Below are 26,725 nucleotides of genomic sequence, written 5' to 3' on the forward strand. Positions count from 1 at the left end.
TCCAGCCAAGATAATAGGGAGTTTTAGCGAGACGTTTGTGCCCGAACAAAACGACCGATTCTGCCGATTCGAAAAGCGAATGGGAAGCGAACTACAGAAGCTTTTAGTAAACCGGAAGAATCGTTAATTTCCAAATGTATTCCAGATAGATTTGAGTAACAAATGAATCATTCGCATCTTTTCTTGTAACAAATATGACATATCACAGTGCACTTTCAGGCTTTCCCTTTGCGGAAGGCTGCAACTGAGGCGCATTACGTCGGTCACCGTATTGTCAACGCGCTGTCAAGCAGACCCTGGCACAGTTGGGAGTCTCGATCTCACGTTGATGAATCACGATGATCTTATAGAGGCAGTCTTGCTTGGAAGAGGGTTAATCACCCGTGTGCGAGCCTCTCTCGATAGGTAGACCAAACAGGGAACGACACGGGGACGAGCACTTTGTATATAGCTTTAATGCGCCTTGCAAATACACACAAATTTTCTCACGCGGGCTACACGTTCTGACGCCACAACTGGACGCCGATGCGTGTGAAACGCTCTAATGAATACGTCGTTACATCCAACAACTTACTGCAGAATATATACGCTCGTACATCGTAGGCACCAGCAAACATCTCGCAGACTCACTGCAGCTCCACTACTGTAAACAACAGCCGCCATCTTGCTTCGCGACATCAATCAGTCGTGCTCGCCGAATAAAACGAAACGACTCAGCGGGAGTGGGTCGTTCGTACGAAACCGCACTCCTCACGACTCGTTCACCGATTCGTAATGCGCACGCGTGACACTCGAATCGGTCGTTTCGTTCATGCGAAAACGACTAGATAAAACTCCCTACTGACGGAAGTCGTCGCCCATTTCCGACAAACTCGGCGAGCCTGCCCGACACTTGCTGTTGTTCGGCCTTGAAGATGCGGAAGTTACGACAATGCTTCGTTAGAGTTCCCTCCGAATCCGAGCATTCTTGACGAAGCAAGAAGGAGCACTCGGTCGCGAAGCGAGTTGTTCTGAACCAGTGACCAGTGGTTCATGACCAGTGAAGCACGCGAATCCGATCCGAACCTACAAGTGAAACAAGCTTTTCCCGCCCCGGAGCAGAAAGAGCTGCTCCAAACCGACCAGTGGAATTCGCCACTATCAGTGGACATACGAACTGCAATTTTGTCGTGGTCAATAATGACGCGTCCCTTTCACGGTACGCAATGGTAACATAGTAGCGTTTCTTTGCTAGGTACTTCGCGAGCGAGGATGACAGTGACCGTAGCTATTCCTCCTCTCAATGCGTTCCTCGAAGCATTACAGTGTATTAATTCCGTACATGAAGTCTGAACGACGAAGCATAAGAATGCGCCTAGCCCTGTGAGTGTTTTGCAAAATTCGAATAGAATAGAATAGAAATAGAAAGAAAAAAATGGAAACGTAGGTCGCACTAGTGCGACCAGCTGCAAAATTCGAGTAATAGTCTAGGCAACTCGTTGAACGTTTCATGCTGTCGAAGAATCTCAACGGTTCTTGTTCACTTTGCTGTTTACTTTCAGTGTCCCTTTTATTGCTCACTGATGGAGCATGTTGAGAACAGCTGCGTTCTTAGGTATTGTTATCTATTGCAGTGTATAGTGTTCTGTGTATGGTTATCCAAACGTCCGGGCTCCTCAGTGCCCCTCATTCAGTTAGCCTCTACATGACTAGTGCTGGTGAAATACGTTTTGAAGCTCTTGTGTACCTGTCCCGCAGGGAGGGGGGTGGGGTATGTTTATCAAGAAAAAAAAAGTATCCTTATCGCAAACAGTGCGCTGATTATACTGATTAAACTGATGACACTAAGCAACTGTACGAGAGGTGCCATCACACGGCTAGCTATAGATAAGACGAACATAAAAGGAGGTCATATGAGAAGACCCATGAATAAGATAAATTCCATCACGCACTTTGTGCTTTGCGGCGACTTGCTATGCCGTCATACGGAAGAGCAGGAAGGTTGCGAGTGAAGATTCTTGTGTCACAAACATCGGTCGAGTGTAAACCTAATAGTAACGATGACATCACTTTCCAACGTGTCTAATAGTAACAACTGAGTAACACCAGGTGATCTGAGAATTACTACGAACCGTATCTGTGTTGTCTTCCTTTACTGTACTGAAATGTTCGTTGGTGAAGTATTTGTTAAACATGATCGCATATTTCGTCAACTGTTTCCCAATCCTAAGTTAGACAGACCGAACTTTTCGTTATTTCTTGTCCTTCGGTATACCTGCCTTCACTGTTGCCCCATCCGCTTCTTCAGTAGCGCCATGGACACTGCCGAGACCATCCATCTTGTCTCACATCCCGGGGATCAAGGGGCCGAAGAGCAAAACCCCTGCTCCAGTCCTCAAGCAGGCTACTCTGGAGTGGATGGACGCTGCATACGGAAACCAAACCGCTGTATATACGGACGGTTCCTCCACTACCGGCGGCTCATCTGCGGCATTTGTAATCCCAGACGAGTCAATTTCACGTGGGTTCCGCCTATCGCACCGCACCTCGGCCACCTCTGCGGAGTTGTGTGCCATCCTGCTATTCCTAAGGTCTATTTTGGATCACCACCCCCGCCTCTGGGTGGTTTACACAGATTCGCGGGCAGCGCTGCAGTGCATAGACAGCATGGGCATCCGTGGCTCTTTGGCTCCGGTGGTAGTGAACATCCTAACGACACTCAAGGTTTTAGAAGACAGGGGTCACCGGCTCACCCTCCAATGGGTCCCTAGCCACATTGGAATAAGAGGCAATGAGGTAGCGGATCGGGCAGCTGCTGCAGCTCACCATCGCCGCTCAGCAGTCTCCATCATACTTTCGAATGGAGATAGGCGCTCCCTCTTGTCCGCTTTGACGTCGCCCTGGGCCCATCAGGAATGGTGTCATGACATCACCCGGTGGTCGCTTCTGTATGCTGTTGACCCAACGCTTTCATTTGACATGCCAAGCGGTTTCCCTCGCCTCTTTACGTCTCTAGTGCGTCGTTTACGACTTAGCGTCGCATTCACCCCTGCACTCCGGTATAGGCTGGGCCACAGCACCACGGCGCTGTATACAGCTTGTGGTTTACCGGCAACAATCCGGCACATTCTCGAAGACTGCAGCCAGTACGTACGCGAGCGACGGGCCTTTAAATCTCAACTTGAAATGCTGGATCAGAGGCCATTCAACATCTGCAAAGTTCTCGGCCCATGGAGTAACCCTGCACACCAGTGCCGTGCACTTGGCGCTCTTCTTTCCTTTCTGAGGGCCACCGGCCTCCTTCACGAACTGTAGGGATTTCCTTCCCTCGTCATCCTTTCATGTGAACCTTTTTGGAATGGGGTAGGGTCCTGCACTCAACGCAGGGAAACATCCCACATCATCATCATCCATTCATATATGTTGTTGTTGTTGTTGTGGTCCTTCGGCATGAAAGGCATGCAAGCTAATTCTGGGTTTAGTGCAGAATGTATCGCACTCAGGAACGTCCCGTCGCTACCGTTGGACTTATCGACGTCTATATTTAATGTTTTAAGGCAACTTGATGCTTTTTCTTCTTTAAGTCATGTACCATATAGTCTGCCACCATGGCCTCCATGCCACCATTTAGTCTGTACCATGGTGTTCGTTGTTCGGGTCACTAAATGTAGAGGAGATGGTGTTCCTCTACACGAGTCCTGACCGGCGATGATGGAATGTCCCAGCGGGCAGATGGTCGTGACCTCACGCTAGGACGGTGCCGGTAGAACTGTTGTGCCAGCGCCGTAGCGCGTGGCAGCAGAGGCACCTCTCCATTGTCTTCCACGGGCCCCCACAGCACTTTCCCTTCTGATGAAACATGAAAGTCACTGAAAAGGTTAGCCAGCTGTAGGACTCGAACCCACATCTTCTGGATTGCCGGTCCAGGGCTCTACCAATTGAGCTAAGCTAACGCTAACTAAATTGAAGCTTTGTATGTATTTATCCCCTCTGGGGGGTGTTGTTCTAGCCTCAGAATATCTGTTCTTTCATTTCCCTTCTGTCCATGCCTTGTCCACCTGATCATCATCCAATGTATGTCCCTCCTTCCGTCTTCCAGCCTCAGAACGGCTTCTCATTATGTGGAGCGCAGCAACAACGGACTATTTTTCTACAATCGCTTCGAACGCTACGCAGATCCAGCGAGCCGTCCAACTCTTAGTATAACTCCAGTAGTGGAGTTATATGGAGTATACAACTCCAAAAGATCACAATTTTCGTTGACTGCGTTTGCTAGGTGTCTCCGGGGCTCGCTCTGCGACCGGTGCCGCCGTCACCCATGTCAAATAGTAATCGCTTTCTTTCATTCCGGATTCGGGGACGGTAGAGTAACGTCACCGGAAACTGAGTTGTCGCGCGACAGCCTGAGTAATCACTTAATTAACGAGCCCTTGGAAAAGGCGTATCTCCACGACCTTGTATTGTTACATGTACCGTAGCTAGAGTAAGTCAATCTTATTCATTCAATAGTTGCATAAATATTTTCTTTAAATTTGAGAAATCGGTTTTTTTTGTTTCCGCAATACTGAAAAGTGGTATTCTTTAGGCTGTCTTTAAATTCCAAAATTATTTATTGTCGTTTCGCGCTCTGCAAACTTTCTGCTGAGCTTCCTTGCCAGAAAGTTCCGGCAGTTTTTCCTCTGTCTACGTTTTCTTCCGAATACAATATTCACCCTCTCTCAAATAACAAAATCTATTATTTATTTATTTTTCGACAATCAACGCCATTACCCAAAGTACTAGAATCTTTGTAAAAGGTTTCCAAACGATATGTGTGCGGCCAGTGTGTACGCAGTCCCAGGCTCGTAGACACACACACACATAAAGAAACGATGATGAGATGGGACACGTACACATTACCGCACTTCAACAGAATTCCTGTTATAGACACTCAGTGTGTGGCGGCAGAGTTCCTATGTAGTGGTTGTTAATGGAGGTGCCTCAGTACGAGGGCTACCAATATTTCGAACGGATACTATTCGTCTTCTGGTTGGTTAAAAAAAAGAAAGCAAAATATGGAGATGTTGGCTCAACTCTACATTGGGCCGTCTACTCCAGCAATCTTAGGGTGGCGGGGTCTCGCTACCAAGGACTGTGGACTAAAACGGATGTGCTGACGTCTGGTGGACTGGTAAAACATATTTTTTTTATTTTTTTGTGAATTAAGTATTTTTGTGGATAGGCTAATTGGGCATTTCTGGGGTAACCTACTTTAACCCTTTTTCTTTCTTTCTGTGCCTGTGTTTCTTCTAAATACGGTATATCCTCGGCAATTCAGAGTATTCGCTTGCCGAACACAATTACAATAGATAGTTCAGCATTGATTTTCCAAATCATTGTCGTAGGAAAAAAAAGAAAAAAAGAACTGCCGATGATCTACCAGTGTGCCCATATTAAGAAAAAAAAAGATATATATTTTTCTACAATGAGTATTTCGACAGGGAACCAGCGAAGATTGGAGATTAAATAAAACATGAATCGCATTGGTGTCCAAGACATTTGGTGCACTCTTTGAGCACGCTATCTGAGTGATCTGACCGATGCAATCACCTAAGTAGAAAGAAATCGACTATTGTCGTCAAACATAGTAACTGAGCCCAGGGCCTACAACTGGAGGGACGTTGCAGACATGTACAAAATACTGTGCAAAAGTACTTAAAATAGAGTACAAAATGCTCAAAACTGAAAGTAATTTGAGTAGAGTACTAAATACTCTAAGAAGCATTTAAGGTATTCTTCAAGGTATTTAGTATTAGGGATTTCCCTACACACCCCTGCATTTTTGCACCCCCCCCCCTGAAACTTTTCAGGTGACCCCACCCAGCTCGGCCACCAACACGTTCTGGTAGAGAGTCCGGCGCAGCGAATATATCCTGTACTGTCAAACTTGGGCTGTAGGACCACAGTCATGCAGATGATCGTACCATGCATTTGTCCAATCCGTGTGCTAGGTATTCATTGAGCTTCGTGAGACAAGGTGCTAGTCTTTTTTCTTTGTCGGTCATGTGATTATGCATCTTGATGTTGAAATGCCGTTCATAATGAATCTGTATTCTAATGTACTGTTTTCTAACGTAATAACATGTACAAATAAAACGGGAAAGCTGTGCAGAGATGTCACCACCATTATGCCACGATCCTTTCCGTGTCTAAGAAAAATTCCTTAAGAGGGGATACGAGTGAGGCGGCATCTCCGATTCACGATTTTTTCGCTCGTAGATGGCGCCACACGAACATACGGGTCTCAGCCTGGAGGAAGCTGTAACCATTACCCTTAGTACAAATAACTCACTCCTCCGCAGGATTCTGTAGTCCCAAAAACACGTGTGACCTCCTTGACTATTGAGATGCAGGGATCTCACAAGAGATAAACTGATGTTCTGAGGCTGGAACAACATAGAAGGGACAGATACAAACAAAGCCTCAAATTGCCTAAGAAATCAACGATGAAAGATGAAAGTCACTGAAAAGGTTAGCCAGCTGTAGGGATCGAACCCACATCTTCTGGATTGCCGGGCCAGGGCTCTACCAATTGAGCTAAGCTAACACGCCTCTCCAGTGACTTTCGGGGTGCGTCATCTGAAGGGACGGCAAACCAGCCACTCTCTCTCACTCACCCTCCTTTCACTCTTACATTTTTGCTCACTCATACACACATTCATACGACGGAAATCGACGCAAGCGGCACCTGTTGAACAAGAGATAAACTGATGTTCTGAGGCTGGAACAACATAGAAGGGACAGATACAAACAATGACACAATGAAACAATATGACGCACCCCGAAAGTCACTGGAGAGGCGTGTTAGCTTAGCTCAATTGGTAGAGCCCTGGACCGGCAATCCAGAAGATGTGGGTGCGATCCCTACAGCTGGCTAACCTTTTCAGTGACTTTCATCTTTCATCGTTGATTTCTTAGGCAATTTGAGGCTTTGTTTGTATCTGTCCCTTCTATGTTGTTCCAGCCTCAGAACATCAGTTTATCTCTTGTTCAACAGGTGCCGCTTGCGTCGATTTCCGTCGTATGAATGTGTGTATGAGTGAGCAAAAATGTAAGAGTGAAAGGAGGGTGAGTGAGAGAGAGTGGCTGGTTTGCCGTCCCTTCAGATGACGCACCCCGAAAGTCACTGGAGAGGCGTGTTAGCTTAGCTCAATTGGTAGAGCCCTGGACCGGCAATCCAGAAGATGTGGGTTCGATCCCTACAGCTGGCTAACCTTTTCAGTGACTTTCATCTTTCATCGTGGGATCTCACGTCATGTTTGGGTTGCCAAGGTCAACTCAGCTACAAAGAAAGAAGGAGGTCCCGACGAAAGCCAATGGACCTTTTTCACTTCGAAAGAGCGCCACTAGCGGTGAATGTCCAAAACACGATTGGGGGCTCTCCGCCGATCCGCTGCGTAACGCCGGATCGCTTTCCGCAATACTGCTATCGGCCAGCATCGCCCTTATTTTGACAGTCTCGGGCTGCAAATTTTGTTTGCTGTTGTTCCTTTGCTTTTTTGTAGCTTCGCGTAAATGTTTTCGGTGGATGAGCTGAAGGAATTTCTGGGTACGGGTAATGAGTGGACCAGCGATTTAACCTGCGTGCCGACGGTTTGCGAAGACACCATCGATGCCCACTTCGTCGCGTCCAATCGGCAGCTCAACAAGGGATGGATATTCAAGGAGGAGAAGTACATCCGGCGGATTGAATGCTCCGTGCTTCGGGGGACCGACCTGCTAGTGCTTAGGAGCATATGCCTTTGCTCCATGAGGTCCGGGCACTACAAACAAGTCGTGGTTGTCAAGGTGGATGTCTCAGCTGCTGTTGTACAGGCGCACTGCGACTGTGTTGCTGGGTTAGTATAAATGTTTTTCCTTCCTTCCGCTTGAGTATATACTGCTTTAACGATACTGCGCTGCTGTAAAAATAAGCAAATGACAATAAAGCTATATCCACCAAAGGAAACCTGCTAACATGCGAACATTTTCTGTTATAGGTTGAGCCAAAGATGTCAGCATGTAGCCGGCCTCCTTTTTGCAGTCCGGAGTATCCAATCTCCGTCGTGCACCGATATGCCATGCAGATGGATAGCACCGACACAAGGTAAAAGCACAGCAAGCCACTGAGAAAAACCTCTTTATTGATTCACGTCAACAAGTTTCATGTCAAGCTCTATCAGGGCATTCATCACCTTATCTTGATATTGTAGCCAGTTTTACAACCCTATGAGGAACGGTATAGTGTATTCCATGGTGGGAAAAGCCCGAGTCTGCACAGCACCGTACACGCAACATGTGTTTATACGGTGATGCCCAGAGTCAGGATTTTCCCATAATGGGTTTCCTCCACTGGCCTGCCTGTGTGTATACTATCCTTTCGCTTCAGTACATACACAGACTCATTCTGAACACAGAAGTTTCAAACGTGACTGTGCCCTTTCTCTTACAAATATTACAAATGCATTTTCTGATTTCCAGGACAGAACAATCTACCAATGCAGCCACTGCAGGACATCACATTTAAAAAGCACGTCGTCAACAAGGTGGTACCAGCAAAACCAAAGCGCCAGCTGCCAGCCACCATCCCGTCACTGACACACTCGGACATTGAAGAGTTTTCCAAGAACATTGCCCGAGATGACCCGCACCTTGTATATAACAGATATAGCAAAAGCCGGTCTACTCCACCATGTAACACAAGCATCATTCCCGACACTGAAGATCTGCATTCAGAGAGGTGCTCCTCCATATTTAGAGAACACTTTGAGAAGATTGTACCACTGACGTCTATTGAAAGAGATTCACTGTGCAAAAAGACACTTGGCCAAAACGAGAACCTAGCATGGACCGCAGAGAGAACTGGACGACTGACAGCATCAAAGTTCAAGACCATTGTGTGCTGTAGGAAGCCAGACGGACTCCTAAGGAGCATTTTATATCCAAAAAGACAAGAAGTGCTGAGACCGGGTGACCCAAGACTGTACGGTCTCCAAAATGAGGATGTTGCTGTCACCAAATATGTCCACCTGATGCAACTGTATGACAAAGACATAGAGGTCACCAAGACAGGACTGCATGTGCACGAAGTACACCCCTTCCTCGGTGCATCTCCAGACCGACTCGTAAAGGATGGCAACGAGGTTGGACAGCTGGAGGTCAAGTGTCCCGCTTCAAAAGCTGGACAAACAGTGCAGCATGCGTGTACTGACAAAGCATTCTGTGCAGAACTTGCTAATGGAAACGTGTGTCTGAAGCGAAGCCACGCATACTATTACCAAGTGCAGGGCCAGCTTGGAGTGACCGGAAAGCCATGGTGCGATTTCGTTATCTGCACCAATCACCCAGAGCTACACCATTGTTTGTCAGTGGAGAGAATTTATTTTGACAAAGACTTTTGGAAGGAGATGTGTGAGGGACTGCTGTATTTCTACAGGTTTGCTGTAATCCCAGAACTGCTAACCCGCCGCATTCGACGACTGGGTTTTTTGTACACTACAGGGCCCGGATATGTGTCGTTTCAGAAGTACAAGGATGGGTTTTATTTTGTTACTGAACAGGATGGGGCATTCAGGTTTAAACTGAGAAAATTGAAATAAATGAAGCTCATGCTGCAAACCACAATTTTGCCACAGCACTGATGCTAGTCTGAATCTGCCTGCTCTGTGTCCTGTCTGTTACTTATAAGTGGTAGCCTGAAGTTCGACAGAAGAGCACATGTTGTAAACACTGCATCTGCCAGGTCAAGCATGTTAATGGGGAAAGGTCTATCTAGGATGTGGAACTCTTTAATTCTTCTAATCACTCTCTCAATGTGCACTCTCGCACTCGCAACATGTTTGGTTGCTTCGACATCTTTAGCACTCATTTGAGCCTCACCAGCAATGCGAAATGGGAGCATATGGAGGGTAACACCTGGGGGAAGCAGGTCATCAATTTTAAACCCCTTATCGGCCATAACTGCATCGCCAGGCTCCAGGAGATCAAGTAATGCTGACTGCTGCACAATGGCCCTGTCACTCGTACCTCCGCCGTATAGTGCGGAGACAAAGCTTACGTAACAATCTGGGGTTGCTCCTACAAGACACTTCATTGTATTTGTGTACTTGTAGTTCGAAAATGTCTGTTTTTGGGCATTAAGGCCGGAAGGCTTCTGGATACGAACTTCTGTACCATCAATGATAATACGAGTGTTTGGATACTTCCTGAAATGAGGCGGGAGATGTTGTTGGACTTCAGCAAGGCTGAAGTGCACTTTGTGTGAAGTGCTTTGTGTGAAGTGCTTTCTCAGTGCCAGGACCCACTTCGAGAAGATACGGCTAAAGGTGGCCATGGAAATCGAAAAGTTCCGTGAGATCTCCTTCATCTGCATTCCTGTGCGCAAGCGCACCAGAACCATGAACATCTGGTCCTCGACACTGTGTGCCCCTCTCTCCTCACTTCTTAAAAGCCGTGGACTTTGTTTCAACACTAAGCCCAGAATGTGCTTGAAAACCGCTTGAGAGGGGATGCCTGTGTAATACAGCATGTCTTCAGTACATTTCATATTCTCCAGGCACGGCCTTGCAGATTTCAATTCACGGAAGCGCATCTTCCAGTACTCCGCATTCGCCGTGCTTCTTGTGAGGTTTGACTCCAGGTCAGAGCTCTTCTGCCTTTCATCCTTTAGGAAACCCTCAAGCTGCTGTATTCGTTCTAGCAGGTGATTATTGGTCTGGCAGCCGTTATCCAAGATGGTAGCATCCTGAGCTCCGTCATCTCTGGGCAAGCCGCTGGAGGAGGCCACTTCACTTTCTGGTCCTGCCGGCACCTCTTCCCTGCCCACAGTCACTGCATCAGCATGCTGCGAGTGTTGTACGCCAGGTGCTTTGGTGCTTGAAACATGGCTTGTCCGCTGAGCCTTGGCATGACCTAGATCGGAAGGTGCAGGGCAGTCAGTTTGATGTTATAGTACAGAGCAGTACATTTATGCAGATGTCTGGTGGAAAAATGGAGTGGCAACATGCAGTGGCATACCCAGAAAAATTTTTGGGAAAGCATGAAACAGTGTCACCTCTCTACGTACAACTCAGTTTAAAGTCCTGAATAAGTACATGTGGATGTACCTCACTGCAGTGTGTTCTGTATGCCAGTATCATTTCACAAACATGCAATGTTCTAGTTGAAGGCAAGAGTGCAGAGTAATGCAATGCGTTGCAGATATACCACGGGGGGGGGGGGGGGCATATGTTTACTATAAGGAGAGATATACCACGGGGAAAAGCACTCTGTGCATAATGTCGATAACGTACCTTGCCTCTTTCTTAATCTTTCAAAGCGTTCCAGTGCTCCAGTGCTGGTCGAACACTTGTGTTTAAAGACCGACGGCACATAATCCGGATGGTGAATAACGCGCGACGGCGCCCCTGGAACATAATACACACTTGAGCAGGCTTTCTACAGTACACTGTCATCATTTAAATATCCAAGCGCACTGTAAACATGCGACCGCGACAAGCGTCTCCCCGGTGTCATGAGATTAATGGCCGATGTTGGCACAGCGAGCTGAGTTCGGTCGCTGATTCCCAACCTCGATGATGGTGTGGTATGTAAGCTACACCTTGCTACACACGTTTCAGTTATTAAACGTACGCAATAACGGCATTTACCTGTGACGAAGTGGTCGCTGCATACGCGTGAGTTGGCTGTCGGCTCCCATGGAGATCCGTCTTCGTTTACACGTCGCATCGCTTGCACCCATTTCTTCCTTTTTGCTGCGTGAAGATTGCCCGCAGGGAATCTGAAGAAACGTTTCTTCGGTGCTTTCTTGCTAGAGTTCGTACAGCCTACAGCAGCACATCGATGAGGCATTTCTGCTCGAGAAGAAGCCGCGTACGTGAAAAGCACTCCTTCTCCGTGGGAGCCGGAGAGAAACTGGAGCCCCAAAAAGTTATGGCGCCCGCGCGCCGCCAGTCGCGCATGCGCAGACGCCGATGTGAAAAAGGTCCATTCTTCCCTTTTGTCCCTTTGTGGACTGCATCTGGTGACTTCTTGATGTTATGCTATCTGAGCTTGTCTGACTTTCTGTACGGAGCGCGGAGTCCAAATGTTATATTTCGTTGGCCCTCGCTTATTTATATTCACCTGCTGATTTTTCTTTGGCGCCGAGTTCTCACACTAGAATATTTTGCGGACGCATTTTGTATTTAACTGACTATTCTGATTTAGTGTATTTACATTGCGTCTGTGTGCAAGTGAATCTAAATTTATTTGTCGCTACAAACATTAACCGAATAAGTCCTCCGAAGCCTAGACAAGATAAGCCGTGGAGCAGACCTTTGCATTTTGTCTTCTTTATTTGTTTTTTTTTCTCGGACAGCGTGGATGTGCAGAGATCCAAGACTGCAGATGCATACTCTAAATGAGGGGAACTAATGTTTTGATTCTAGATGGGTAGAAATCCAGCGAACCGGTAGAGATGTAGGAAGGGAGTTGCCTCAGGACAGAAGCCACCGATATTTCGAACAGAGATTGTTGAAGAAGAACAGTCTCTGTTCGAAATATCGGCGGCTTCTGTCCTGAGGCCACTCCCTTCCTAATGTCTTGATTGATTGATTTGTAAAAGAAAAAAATGAAGATGTTAGTCCCGAGCCACTCGGAACTAATGCTTTATATGCTGTTAATTTAATATGTTTTGTTGTACCATGGCGAAATTTCCTTCTTATAGTTTCCACAGACGAGCGGCTTTCGCACACATATGGATATCCGATTTCAGAACTTTTCCTTTAAATTTGCCGCCAGCAATGAGAAGGGTGCCCAGAAGAAGCGCAGACTGTCGGCTGCTCCCAACGTCAGGCCATATTCTTTAATATGTGTAATTTGTCGGATTGTACCCACTTTTCTGTTCAGCTGTGTTGTTCATAAATGTCGTCCCCTGAGGAAAATTCACTTTTGGTACGCGTGGACTGGTTGACTTCGGACGTTGACTTTTTACCATATAGAACGGTGTGCATGTTTGGATTTTTGAGCACCGAAGCGAGTAACCGTATATCCTATTCCATTTCCTAATCAAATATGGAATTCAATGTTCGAATTCCACATCGAATTGATGCTTTTACTAAACTGAATATATTTGAAGAGACCCGGCACATGGAGAACACACACACAAAAAAAGAGTAAGCGCTATACTTACGCATACATATATGTACTGTACATGTTTGTAAACCAATACACGTTGTATATGTATCCAATTACGGTTATTCAACGAGTCGCTTAATTTATTCGTATACAATTCCATTTTAAAATGACTATTCAGTATTCACACATAGCATTTATTTGCCTAGGTAGTAGCTGTGCGTCAGTTTTGGTGAATTTACTAATTGTGTCTTGCAACAATGCGGCCTGTACAGTCATGGGGCTCCCGAGATGTGATACTGCTAGACATATTGAAATATATTTTTGTCTGCCAATTTTGTTGCTTTCGCCCCGCATTTTATTTTCCTCTTTACACATCACCGTGCACGTCGATCTGCACACTTCTAAAAAAGAACTTGGCATGCTCCTGGTCAATCCGAATGACGTCTTCTCTCCTGACTTGTTGAAACTGGACGGCGTACTACTTTTGTGACACTTCACATTTGTGCTAATTAGCAGAGAAAATGTTTTTTCGTGTTAGCGCTGCGAAGCAACTATTGCTGTACGCGATGTACAGGCGTGGACAGAGGACAGCAGGAGGGAGGGTGACAGGGGGTTAGTATGCGTCCTGCGCCGACTTCAGGGCTAAGTGAGCCGACATTCATCAGGAAAGTCCGACGGAAAACCCAGGGAAAACCTCAGAGAGCACACCTGGTGACAGGATTCGAACCTGTGTCACGTTGTATCAACGAACGTGAAATTGATTGCGGTGTATTCCCTACGAGAAATCGCAAGTGAAAGTAGGTCGAGCATTCAAAGTAAAAACCCTTAGTAGGTGGTTAGGAATTTTAGTATTTATTTTGAGCCGGAGGACATGAAGACCTGCAATATCGCAACCGGGGATTTCGCAAAAATTCCACGCGTACCAAGAGTGGATGTTTCTCGAGGAGACATTTTTTCCGGGGGACATATTTTCCAGGGGACATTTCTTCCGGGAACATTTTTTCCGGGGACATTTCTTCCGGGGACATTTTTTCCGGGAACTTTTTTTTCCGGTTCCCTTACGACATACATGTATCCTTCGAAACCTAGACAAGATATCAGAAGGTCGAAACTTAAAAGGCCGAAAAATTAAAACATCCAACAATCAGAAGGCTGAAAATTCAGAAAACCGAACTATCAGCAGGCTGGAAAGCCAGAAAACCGAATTACCGTAAGGTCGAAAAGTAAGGAAGCCAAGATACGGAAATTGTTATTCCAACTGCGATAAAAAAATGAGCTCTACAAAGTAAGTAGGATAGAATTGTTGAGAATTAATACAGGGAATAAATCGTTTCATCAAACTTCCCTTTAGATAACGTACTTTCGATCACTTTAGCAGAAAACAAAAAGTAAAAGTAGAGATGACTGTGTTATTGCAAGTGTTTATTGTACACGACGACAATCACGTTCGGGTTGCCAAATATATCGAGCGACACCATCTCCTCTAAAATTCATTGAGTGGGTAGTACAAGTCATTCACTGGCAATCACCCACCAGGCACTTTCTTTCTGTAAACATGTCCCCAAGAGTCTAGGCAGCTAAGACGCTCAGACTTGTAAATGCAGGTTGCAGTACATCAGTGCAAATTGTGTTCCGTGAATTTTGGAAACAAGCCTTTTTTTTTCAGAACTTGCCATTTTTATATACCCAATAAGCACTACAATATACCCAATAAGCACCCTTCATTTGGGTGTAATATGTGACACCCATCATTGGACCCCGAGCCCGAGAACTGGGGAGACTGAACTATCGAAAGCCAGAGGCCACCAAGAAAGGAAAAATATATATTCGAAAAGTTACATCTGCTACATCAGGTAGATCCACAACGCTGTGCTCAGGACAGGTATTGGGAATTAATGTGCTAAATGCTTTTTATGCATTTAAAATAACTTTGTATGACCTTGTCCAGCGCATGCCACTTTTTCGCAGCGTCCCTCGTGTACTGGGGTTGATCTCACAGCTTTGGATAGAGAAAGAGCTTCTTTTGAAAAAGTTCTGTTAAAAAGTGAATTTCTACGTGGAGTCTATTTCAACGTTTTATTCATAAATTATTTATTTCGCAGACATCCTCTTGGAATTCCTTATTTTTCGGCCTTCCCATAATCCAGTCTTTGTACTGTTTGATATTACCTCATTAAAAAAAGAAAAAAAAAACGGTCTTCTGTCAACACATCGGGAGAGCGAATGATAACACCACTCGGTCTCACTGTGCCTCACCTCCCCTAACCCTACCGTTCTTTTTACGTGCATGCGATGCGAGACGAATATTGTGTGGCTGTGTAGCAAAGCTTTCCTGGTCTATGCCGCCTATTCTCCCTATTCTCACTCAAGGCCTTCCCATTATTTTGCGACGACCTACTCAACGTGGATCTCTTCAGACAGGTTTCACGACCTCAATTTCGCGCTTCCGCTGCCGGGGAAACCCCTTCTGGGATAGGGTGCCAGAACAGTGACTGCATTCCGCGGAACGATATGAAGTTCTCTTCTGACCAGCAATGTGGCGCTACTGTACGATGGCAAGACGGGGCAGTTCACGGAGCCGTACATACCTTAAGATTTTTCAATATTGTGAACAACTAGAGGCATGGACAGACATGACATGGACACGTAAATATTCAAGAAAGAATTCCGCGTAAATGCTACTGATTACATTTCACATATGTGCTACAGTCAACGAGCTACGAACTTCCAAAAGCGAGAGACCGAACTTATAAATTTTTTGCAGCTTTCGTAAGGTTTTTAAAAACTTCTGCAAAAAAAATTGCAAATGTCTCCAATGCGAATTTTTTGAAATTCTAAAATCTATCGAACAAGGCCATTTTGGTCCAAATCGGTTCAGTATTAGCTGCAAAAGATCGCATTGTTTCGCCCATAGAGAATACATGGGGCCGCCGGAGGTCGTATCCCCTCTTAAATGGAACCTTCACCAAGCATACCCCTCCCCGCCCCCCTTGAAAGCTCGGCACCCCCCAGCAGTGAATTTCTGGGGAAATCACTGTGAAACGCGTATTCTGAACGTGACCGTACAAATGACAGGAATAGACTTCATCCGCCATACTTAGGCGTATCTTTTATTTGCAAGGACTTGGTGGCAAGTAGTGTTTCGTGAACTTTGGTTAACTCAAGTAAACTTTGGCGACGCGTTTTGACCCAAAACTTCGTAATCCCTCCTGTATGTCAGCTCGCGTCTTGGTGCGTGTTTATTGCTTTGGTGACCAATGAAATAAATGCCGGGATTCCCTTGTACCTAATCCCCTGGGGATGCACCAGGCAATACGAATAGGAACCGTTTTCTGACGAAGGGGTAGGGCTATTGACAAGCAAGGCCAAGCGTGGGACCAGCCTGTTGTAGCAGATGACCGGGTGCCGGATGGGGATGCGAATTACAAAAAAATATATATATATAAAAGGGGGAAGTTCCAGTGAGCTGAAAATCTGGACACGGCGGGGAAGCGTGCTTGACCAGGAAGGAAAAATGTTGAGTAGAGTTTCAAAATACCGGAAAAAGTATTTAAAGTACTGTATTTTGAATACGTACTCAAGATGCGTCCGGGACGTTGGTACCACAACGAATTGTTTACACTAGAGTGGTCATTGACAATGGTGGTTTTCGAAGTTTGCTTTTATTATTAGGCTGCCTCTGTAAGTCACCTGAAGAGAATTATTCCTTTACTGTTATTTTTATTCTTCTTTCTGGCCGAGTGAGACTATAAACTTTTTTTTTTTTAATTCACTCGGTGAACCTTGGGTAGCGATGTCCCCGTCTTCTTCTCGACCAATATAAAGGCCCTCACTTTCCAAAGTGCATAACCGCTACTACTCAGGTTATATTGGCAGTCGCTACTACTCGTGCTACTGATGCCCAAGATTCGCGGACAAAAACTTAAAGTGTGCTTCGCCTGCATTACACCCATAGACGCAATGCACAAGAAACGTATAATTTCATTTTGATGGAGAACGCCCACACGTTTCACTGGTTCGCCGCTGGATCCTGTGAGATCTATATACACGAAATTATGCCGAAAAGGAATTATCCGTATATCTATAAAAGCGTTTGTTCCCCCGGCGTTTGAAATCTTACACATTGTACTCAATGGGACAGAAGTAGAATTCGCGCTCCATCGTGATTTCACAGTCTTATACATATAAACAAAATACAGAAGCCGACACTGAAGATTTTTGTTTAAGTTTAATTTGTACAAGCTTTCGCGTGGAGGTCCACGCTTCCTCAGGTACAAAGTGAAGTGGTGACACACATAAGTATATATAGTATAGACATATACACGACTAAACACACTGCTGTACAAAGAAAGGGAAGAGAAAAGGAGATATGGTGCCACATGTCTGTGTACAATGAATAGCTGGGCAGACGGATAAGTGACCTCTAACCGTTTAAGAACAGTAAAAGGTGTTGTTGTGGACAAAAAGGCTCGCCAACCCAGTTTCGCGGAAGGGGGGTCAGGAGTATGGGAAACGAGTGGCCCAGAATGGACAAAAGGGAAGGTTACGGATTATCTAACGGAGTACCAGACGATGACTGAAAGTGGGGATTCAAGAATTGTGCACAAATAAATATAGATAGCTATTAAATTTACATAAGCGGATATAACGAGCCAGGACTAAGATTCAGACCATTTGGTGTGAGACACCTGAATTGCGAAATTAAGTAGGATTCTCTATTCTTACGTTTAATGTCGGTGCGGAACCCAGATTCTAGCAATGTTGGAGGTTTCACCGATGTATTGTGTATGTATTAACCTCCAACACAATGAGAAAAAGATTTTATGGCCACAAATTTGATATCCTAAATGCCCGCCAAACTCCTGTCGCCATTCACTTCAATCAACCTAATCACGATTTTGAAACTGATTTGAAAATTATATTGCTAGAATCTGGGTTCCGCACAGACATTAAACGTAAGAATAGAGAATCCTACTTAATTTCGCAATTCAAGTGGTCTCACACCAAATGGTCTGAATCTTAGTCCTGGCTCGTTATATCCGCTTATGTAAATTTAATAGCTATATATCTATATTTATTTGTGCACAATTCTTGAATCCCCACTTTCAGTCATCGTCTGGTACTCCGTTATATAATCCGTAACCTTCCCTTTTGTCCATTCTGGGCCACTCGTTTCCCATACTCCTGACCCCCCTTCCGCGAAACTGGGTTGGCGAGCCTTTTTGTCCACAACAACACCTTTTACTGTTCTTAAACGGTTAGAGGTCACTTATCCGTCTGCCCCGCTATTCATTGTACACAGACATGTGGCACCACACACACACACACACACACATTGGATGGTGATGGGGTGGGCGATTCACCGCCGCTGAGGCGGTACACTGCCCTATTTCGCGTTGGGGGAGGATGAAGGGATGATGATGGGGCTTTCAAAGAGCCGTCGCCAGACCGGTGGAGCACAAGTACTCCGCCAGAAGACGAAGGCCCTGCGTCTGGTGGGCAGCGTTCGACCACGGACCGAGGATCTTCGCTAGGTTGAACGGCCGCTTGTCAATGCGTTGCATAGAGAGTTCCATTAGGGCACGCTCGTGGTGGTATTGCCCGCAAGCCAGGATGACGTGGTTGAGGTCGCCGTGCACTCCACAAGTGGGGCAGAGGGAAGACGAGGTGGAGCCGAGACCATGTGGCACCATATCTCCTTTCCTCTTCCCTCTCTTTGTACAGCAGTGTGTTTAGTCGTGTATATGTCTATACTATATATACTTATGTGTGTCACCACTTCACTTGGTACCTGAGGAAGCGTGGACCTCCACGCGAAAGCTTGTACAAATTAAACTTAAACAAAAATCTTCAGTGTCGGCTTCTGTATTTTGTTTATGTGATCTACAGGACTTGACTCCCCTCTTCGTATACGCTTCAGTCTTATACATAAAAATATATCCGTTTTAGGTAATTTTTCACTGCAGTTTAACAATTAGGCGGACCATGTTTGGAACCTAAAGTGAATGTCCTGGTTTTGTAGAGAGCCAATTTTGTTCCCGAGGGCATCAAAGTTCGACTAAAATGTGAGACATCACACTTAAAGGGGGCTTAGCCTATCGACACCTCCGCATGTAGGAAAGCCGACTGTACATTTGAGGACGTGTAAATGGGAGGAGGAATGAAACTCGAAAGGGAGGGGAATTATCAGAGTCCAGCGCGCATTCTCCTCTGATAACCAGCACCGCAAGACGGGTTTGATAAAAACATCTACAAAATAAAGATGTGCTTTCACGGCCAAAGAGGCTGAAGAACATTTCTGGTGACTTCTGCTTTAACAGAAAAGACAAGGCTGCAGATACTGCGTTCCCCTGAGGTTCCCGTTTTGGGAAATCGAACGCGCTCTTCTTTTTCGTATCAGTTCCTTAACCCCTTTCTGACATTGTACTTATGGCGTTAAAAAGATGTACCAAAAATTATTATGGCTGTAGTGTACTGTTACTGCATTGTGATCAAAATGTGTATGTCATCTAAGTAAGGCATATGCCCCTATGTTCAACTCACTTAAATGCGTCGAATACAACTGGGACCTAGCGCATATAACCGTGTTGTGTCAATCTTTTCTTGACTTCAAGCCGATCATGGCGGCGTACCTGTGCAGAAACTTAACACATTGCCAGAAACAAGCTTTTTGATCCTTCCCTTAAGCAAATGTTCGCAGACATGTATCATTCTGTCCAGTTGCCTGCTTATTTTAGCGGCATGTTTTGGGCATGAAATAGTGCACCCTGGGTGATTGTTGCAAACACTTGAGGTGACGTTGTGCTTCGCCTTCGGCAGAGTACTGACAGTAGCCTAAGATAACGTTACCCCAATATTCCCATCACCATGGCTATATCCGATCATTCTTTTCTTTCTTCTTTTAGTGTACACCAGAGGTGCCGAACTCATTCGTGTCTGCGGGCCGCATTGAACCTTGGAGGAACTACGCGGGCCGCATACGACTGCTTTTGGGTAGCTTGCTTCTGGTATAGACTTGTACACGTTACTAAAAAAAAGTAATTGATTACCGTTACCGTTACCTTGTACGAAAAAGTAATTTTTTACCGTTACAAATTGCTTGCCGGAAAAAGTAATGAAGTAACGCCTTGAAATGTAACGCGTTACTTTGCCAATTACTTTCGATATCTGGGAAAACGATTTGAACAAGATGTTGTTTCTCTCCTTTCGCTCCAGCGCTGTGAACATGCCGGATAGCTGAGGCCACAGCGACAAGTCATTGCAGATCGTCGACATCGTTGTGATATCGACAGTATTCCGCACAAGACTGACAGGGGCTCATGGTCACAAGAGTGGCATTAGGTTATCGGGGTCGAGAGTTCTGTGAAAAATGTGTCGAGAGAGTTTTGAGAGTTATGTGAAAAGAGTCCCAACTGGAACTTCCACAAATGACTCATCAGGTTCACGGTACAACCTACAGTCCAACTTACTGCATACAGGCCGGGTTACGGATAGATAGTACACATGAATGGGGAGAGGACAGTGGACTCAAAAATACACTACACGCGCGAAACACTGTGGCAATTGACCTCGGGGTCCTCGGGTAAGTAATTGCTGCGGGAAAAGTCCTAGATATAAGACAGCTGCCTTGTACCGAACTTGCAGAGGGCAGTTGGTTTTTGTCTTCTCGCGGCGGTGAATCATCCCATATATGTGTGTGTGGGTCGTACCGTACAATGTGGACTCTTTAGTTTCCAAGTAATCGATTACTTGGTAATTGATTACTGAAAATTGTAATTGAAATACTCAAAAAATTACTGGGCCCCAAAAGTAATCGATTACGTTACAAATTACTCAAAAAAGTAATTGATTACTAGTAACGCAATTACTCGTTACCCGTTACGTACAAGTCTGTTACAGGGTGTCCCAGAAAACGTGTAATAGATTTATAATAAAAAATCTGCGGCACCTAGAATCATGCCGTCAACGGGAATTGTTCTTACTTGTTTTTTTCCACCTCCTGATGTGGATGTCATGTAACCTAAGTTTACTTATGTAAATTTTTGCGAAGTGAACTCGGGAATTTTCCAAGTAAAGGTCACTTTTTTACTCCATGAACATGAAGAACGTGCCGAATTTACTCAAATTCATGATAATTCACAGTGATATTCAGCCTCTATCCTGTCGGGAAGAATAGCCGAACATCATGCTTCTCCTGGCACTTGAGTATAACGCGCGCGGACTTTTTGAGCGCAATCGCTGTCAGTCCGACGAACGGAGGTGGGAAACCTAGCCCAGAGAGTGATAGCAGAAAAAGTGACAGTTTCTGAAATTGGGAGAGGGAAGGTATGGTCAGGCCCCCATAGATCCCCCTCTTCGCGGCTCTAAAAAAATGTTTGCGCGTCACATGTAAACATGTGACGTGTCACGTAATGCCACGTAAACATATGGTATTACTCCGTCAGGCATCATAGTTGATACCCATTGGCCGAAGGACATTGCGCGCTCCGGTATTGGTTGGCAAAGTTTCAAAAGAGCATTCTTTCGCGGGCTGCCTGTCTGGCGGGCAGTTACGAGATGAGAAGGGAGAGAAGTGGCAGCGGGCAGCGGCGTCTCGACGATGTCAGTTGACACCACCGTATGATGGCATTGTTCCGAGAGAAATCCCAGATTTGTTAGTGTGTCAGAGTGACTCAGCGCGTGTTGTGATGTTTCCCGACACAAGTATCCTACGTACGAACAGTCTCTCGAGTTCAGAACTGGAATGCAGTGGTGAGCTGACGCCTGAGGAACACTTGTGAGCGCCGTCGCATTTTTAAATGCAGTCACAACGGAGACAGGATTCGGTGTCCGTGCGACAAGCATTGCCCGCTTCGTTGAAACCTTCGCACTGCAACCAACGAAAGGAGATGCTCACCGTGAAATCGCATGCACTCGTGTGAGCGTCGCTCACTTCTGGGAGTAGATGTGTGAGTATTTTTCGAGTTCGAACTTAGTCAACGAACGCAACGATTTGGACTCTGTACGCACGGTGAATATTTGTGTCAGACTATTGAATCAGTATGATATTTCAAATAAATGTGTATTTTGTCAAAAATTTGCCTAGTTGTTCTGGCATACGGAACAACGAGCGTCGGGCATGAAAACCAGTAAAAGTAAAAGCCGATGGTAGCCAGTACCGGGCCGAAAGGCGAGCCAAACTGAGAGACTCCTGATTGGCCGAGTGGTAGGCATCATAGTTCATTTTCATTGGTTGCATGTCCAGCGTTGCCTGAATTATCTCAAACTATGGGCTCAATGGGGAGCTGTGGGAGCCTGGTATGGTCCCAGCCGAGGCCGGACGCGATAAGCTATGTCTATGTTACCATGCCGGTGTGGGCTGGGTTTCCAACCTCCTTTCGTCGGACTGACAATGATTCCGATTTTCTGCTATTTTTTCCTATACGATAGCTCCTCAATATTCCTGTCAATTATCATTAATTTCAGTAAATTCGGCTCGCTCTTCACATTGGTGTGGTAAAAAAGTGACCTTTACTTGGCAAATTTCCGAGTTCAGTTCGCAAAAATTTATATAATTAAACTTAGGTTACATGACATCCACATCAGGAGGTGGCAAAAACCTAGTAAGAACAAATGCTGACCGCATGATTCTACGTGGCGTAGTTTTTTTTTTTAATTGAAATTCAATTACATGTTTTCTGGGACACCCTGTAGATGATCGAATTCACTCGGGAGATCACCAAGCCTACCGGTTCGTGTCTAGTAGCTTTGAAGGCACTAATATTACAAATCGGCCTTGCAAGGTTTGCTCAGAAGTTTGGTAGGAGTGTACTAGTAATACTAATCGAGTAAAAATCTGACGCAGAGACAGGACAGAGAGTCATTAGCCAAGACGTCGACAGCAACACAGAGGCAGACAGGAAATGTCGAACATTCAACTTTTCATATAATTAGAGGTTGAAATGACGTTTCATAAGTTTCTGCGCAACGCAGAACGAATAAATCGTTTGATTGGAGTCGTTTTGATCAGGTAAACGGAAAGATTCCCTGACATCGCATTTGTGAGATTCCCTCACAATACCTGTGTACAAAAAAAAAAAAAAAAACGACGCTAACATGAACCGGTGCACCGTACCAAAGCAGCGCTGTGTCCAGAAACGCACCGATCAAACAGCTCGCCTAAGGTGAAGTAATTGCGTGCTTCCAGTGACTTGTACGCTTTCACAATATCATCTATGAACCGGCTCGGCGAAAATATTAGATAAACTACAGTGTGATTGTGATCGGCGGCTTGTTTTGTGGATGGGCTGTCCAGTTGTCGATGTGTAGGGCAAAGAGATCGTCACGTTGTATATCGTTCATAAACAAATTGGTCGTGTGGCGACACTTGTCTGATTCCTTCATAGCTCTAAATTATCCTGGTATTGTGGAAGGAGACAGTCGAGAGCGGTGTAGCAGTGCAACACAGCTGATGTCGCATCTGCAAAAAGCATTCGCACGGCTGCGTTCATTTTATTTTTCCAACACCTCCTAGATAGCATCAGGCCTGCGCGCTTACGTCACCCCACGGAGCCTGCCCTGCCTTGCGACCTGCTTCAAGTTTTCTTCTCGTTCGCTCTTTCATCGACATCATAGCAGCATCCACAGCAGGCCTTCCTGTGTGACGCGGTGTCACGTGGGAGGATGCTACCTAGGAGGTGTTGGGTTTTCCCACACCAACTCCACGCATGCGCTGATGGCGCACCTTGTTTGAACGAACAGATCAGTTATCTTCGTGTGCGTTTGTGCTGCAGTCTTGCAGTATTTCGAAACTTTAGGGGTACCTTTTTTTAAACCGGGGAAAAAAAGAAAAAAAGAAACAGAAATGAGAGGAGGTACATAATCACGGGTAAGAGAATCGAAGGCCCCCTTACCCCTCTACAACTCCGCAATTGACAATTTTGCTATAGTCCCTGCAGTTAAAAGGATCACCAAATAATTTTAATTAACGAATTATGTAATTTACGAGGAAACCAAAAATAGACTGAGTATCTCTGCATCCTTTCTAACATTACGCACTAATTCTCGTTCAAGTGCAATGCACCATTTTTATAAAAATGTTTGACTCATTTTAAATGAAACGCCCTTCAATAATAGTGAAAACAGAAAGTGTCGGAGGTATGGTGGCATTGGGAATGCCATTCGTACTAGCGATACTCCTCTAAAAAGAAGTCTGGCATTTGGAAGCGACAAAAGCAGTTTCAAGAATTCTTATCAAGCTCGTCACACGGTGCCCGTTATCATCAATCAAAAGGAAGTGACGCGTGATAAGTGTTCGCTCTCTCCTGTCCTCCTCTTTCCTTTCGGGTTTCATGCCTCCTCTCACCTATACACGTGTACAAGGGTAAAGTTGTCTCACTTACACAACACGTGCTATTAGGCTAAGCGCACTTTACGGAGACGTGTCCGCGAATCTTGGGCATGAGAGTCGGTGATGCGATACAGATATAAAGGGGAACAGTAGAGAACGTACACTTCTTTCATAGAAAGCTGGTGCCACGAATGCCTTTTCGCGCGGTTTTGGTTTAGTGAGTTTGAGTTTGATTATAGAAGAAAAAAACAGAAGGTATTGAATTCGTCACCTGACGAATTCTGCTACTCCCACAAAGGAAATGAAATCAATGAAAGGAAAAAGAAAACTGAAGAGACGAAAAGGTAAAAATAGAAAAACATCACCCCTCCCACTCACCGAACGGTTTTGTTTTAAATTCAGGGATCCCTCCCTTTTGTACCTGACCCCCATTTCTCACGGATATGAAACAAATACAAAATACAAAAATTTTGAGGAAACACCACTAGCGCCTGCGCGAGTTTTCATCCGTCTCTCATCCTCTTCATATAATTTCACGTGCAATGGGGTAGGGTACCGCACTGCCGCGGTGAAACACCGCATCTCATAGTCGGTATCTAGTTGTTGTTGTTACCACTGTATGTCAATGTTTTAGCAAATAGGAACAAACGCTGTAGTATTGTAGCTTCCTTTCCAACTGCCGGCTCAAGGACGACCTTCACTTTACTATGGACACTTGGTATCCCTCAATAACAACATTAAAATCATGAATGACGCTGAGGCGCGGTGCTCCCTCGCTTAGTAGGCTAAGGGACCCTTCCCTCAGTACATGCCCCCTTGGCCTTGTGATGCATTGCTACTGAAGCAAAATTAAATAGAATGCTGAATAGGGGTGTTGCAGAAATACCTTCCCGTGGGCTTAAATGTTTGCTTGTTTGAACGGTACGTTTATGTATTCGTACTCAAAAAGTAAAAAAAGAAAAAAGTATTGCGTAAGTATAGGGCATGCAGCGCGATATTGTATTTTATACTGTATTCGAAATCTCCAAGTTTACTTTACAAAGTGAACACTCGGAAGCACTTCTGGCGCTTTGATACCGGGGATGATGGAATGTTTTTGCACAACGGTATTGCCCCTTTTCGGAAATGCTTTTCCGTTCTATTTTTACTTTAGCCTTGCGCCGAATTACATTTTCATATGGTGCGACAGAGTTGGGCAACCAGAGGAAATCCTGGTCCAAAAATGTGTCTTTTTGGTTCGTGAACTCTTCTTGGTGACCGTCATAATTCTTTGAAACTGAGCCACTGAGAATTAAACGAAGGAGGCGTCGCATGGTTGAAGATAGCTCCATAGCTGTCCTTCATTATTCTGGGAATGTGCTAGACAAAAACTTGTTTTGCGAGAAATGGCGCACATTTGAAACATCTTTCGTTGTTTTCACAATTGAGCATGCAGGACAATGACGAAGGGCTCCACATATAGTACTTTGAATCTCGTTTACGATTCTCGTTGGCAGTCACGAATAAACCGATTCCTCGCAATCACAATTTAAGGTTACATAAACTGTTTGGTAACTATAACAATCAGAAGCAAATATTACCTTGAGCCTTTCCGAGCAACAACAGGGAGCAGAGCAGTATAGTTGGCGGTACAGTCATTTTGAACGCGTTCAACCGCTGTGGGTGGCATCCATGATGTTTGCCGTTATAAGCTTCCTTAGCTAGCCATAACCATCCTGTAGTACGACGTAGGCATCCATGCACATGAAGGACGAATGAAGCGTCTCTCCACCATGCCAGCGAGCCAATGACACGCATGCGCTACGAATGAGGTGAGACCCGCGGAGAAAGCCTCGGGATGGCGCTCGCCGGATCCCAACAAGGGATCGATGAAACGAGAACACCGAGAAAAGGCTTCAGAGATGGGGTGTCTGTGGCGATTTTAATGCTTCTTCGTACTTAGCGCTCGTTTTCTCTTCTCCTCTTTTTAACCCATTTTTCCGGCACACATGGAGCGGGATTCTTCGCTGAGTATTTGAGAACTTTCTGAGACACGACTCTGCGAGCACTCCATTAGAAAGAAGTTGCGGGACAATGTTGCCTATAAAAGCCATTGCTAAACAGAATTCCATTCCAAAGTTGGAAGAACACGAAACCTTTTCCGCGGCTCCTTACTTGATAGTTTCTAAACACTGCCTACCCACACCGATCCCCGCAGCCGTTTTTACGAGGCTGTATTTAGTACTTTGCTGACTCTCGCAGTTACAATTGAAATTTTTGGATTGCAGGAAAGGTTCTAAGTGG

At 45.4% G+C, this 26,725-nt stretch overlaps 3 protein-coding genes across 3 annotated transcripts in view; 1 reads left to right on the plus strand and 2 right to left on the minus strand.

Moving 5' to 3' along the window:
* The window catches only part of LOC135388527 (suppressor of lurcher protein 1-like), a 175,945-nt gene extending 149,721 nt beyond the window's left edge, over positions 1 to 26,224 (minus strand). The window contains exon 1 of the mRNA XM_064618125.1: positions 26,023 to 26,224. Within this exon, the coding sequence (XP_064474195.1) occupies positions 26,023 to 26,080 (58 nt within the window). The 5' untranslated portion in view covers positions 26,081 to 26,224. The remainder of the gene's footprint in view (positions 1 to 26,022) is intronic.
* LOC135387680 (uncharacterized) lies at positions 7,534 to 9,596 on the plus strand. The gene is made up of 3 exons (XM_064616782.1): positions 7,534 to 7,856; positions 7,998 to 8,104; positions 8,479 to 9,596. Exons 1-3 carry the CDS (start codon positions 7,534 to 7,536, stop codon positions 9,594 to 9,596), a joined length of 1,548 nt encoding a protein of 515 aa, XP_064472852.1.
* LOC135387681 (uncharacterized) lies at positions 9,641 to 11,896 on the minus strand. The gene is made up of 3 exons (XM_064616783.1): positions 11,646 to 11,896; positions 11,289 to 11,402; positions 9,641 to 10,908 (listed from the first exon to the last, which is right to left on the minus strand). Exons 1-3 carry the CDS (start codon positions 11,845 to 11,847, stop codon positions 9,641 to 9,643), a joined length of 1,584 nt encoding a protein of 527 aa, XP_064472853.1. The 5' UTR covers positions 11,848 to 11,896.
* Positions 26,225 to 26,725: the final 501 nt, after the last annotated feature.

The sequence above is a fragment of the Ornithodoros turicata genome, chromosome 3 (assembly GCF_037126465.1).
Source record: "Ornithodoros turicata isolate Travis chromosome 3, ASM3712646v1, whole genome shotgun sequence".
NCBI classification, from domain to species: Eukaryota; Metazoa; Arthropoda; class Arachnida; order Ixodida; family Argasidae; genus Ornithodoros; species Ornithodoros turicata.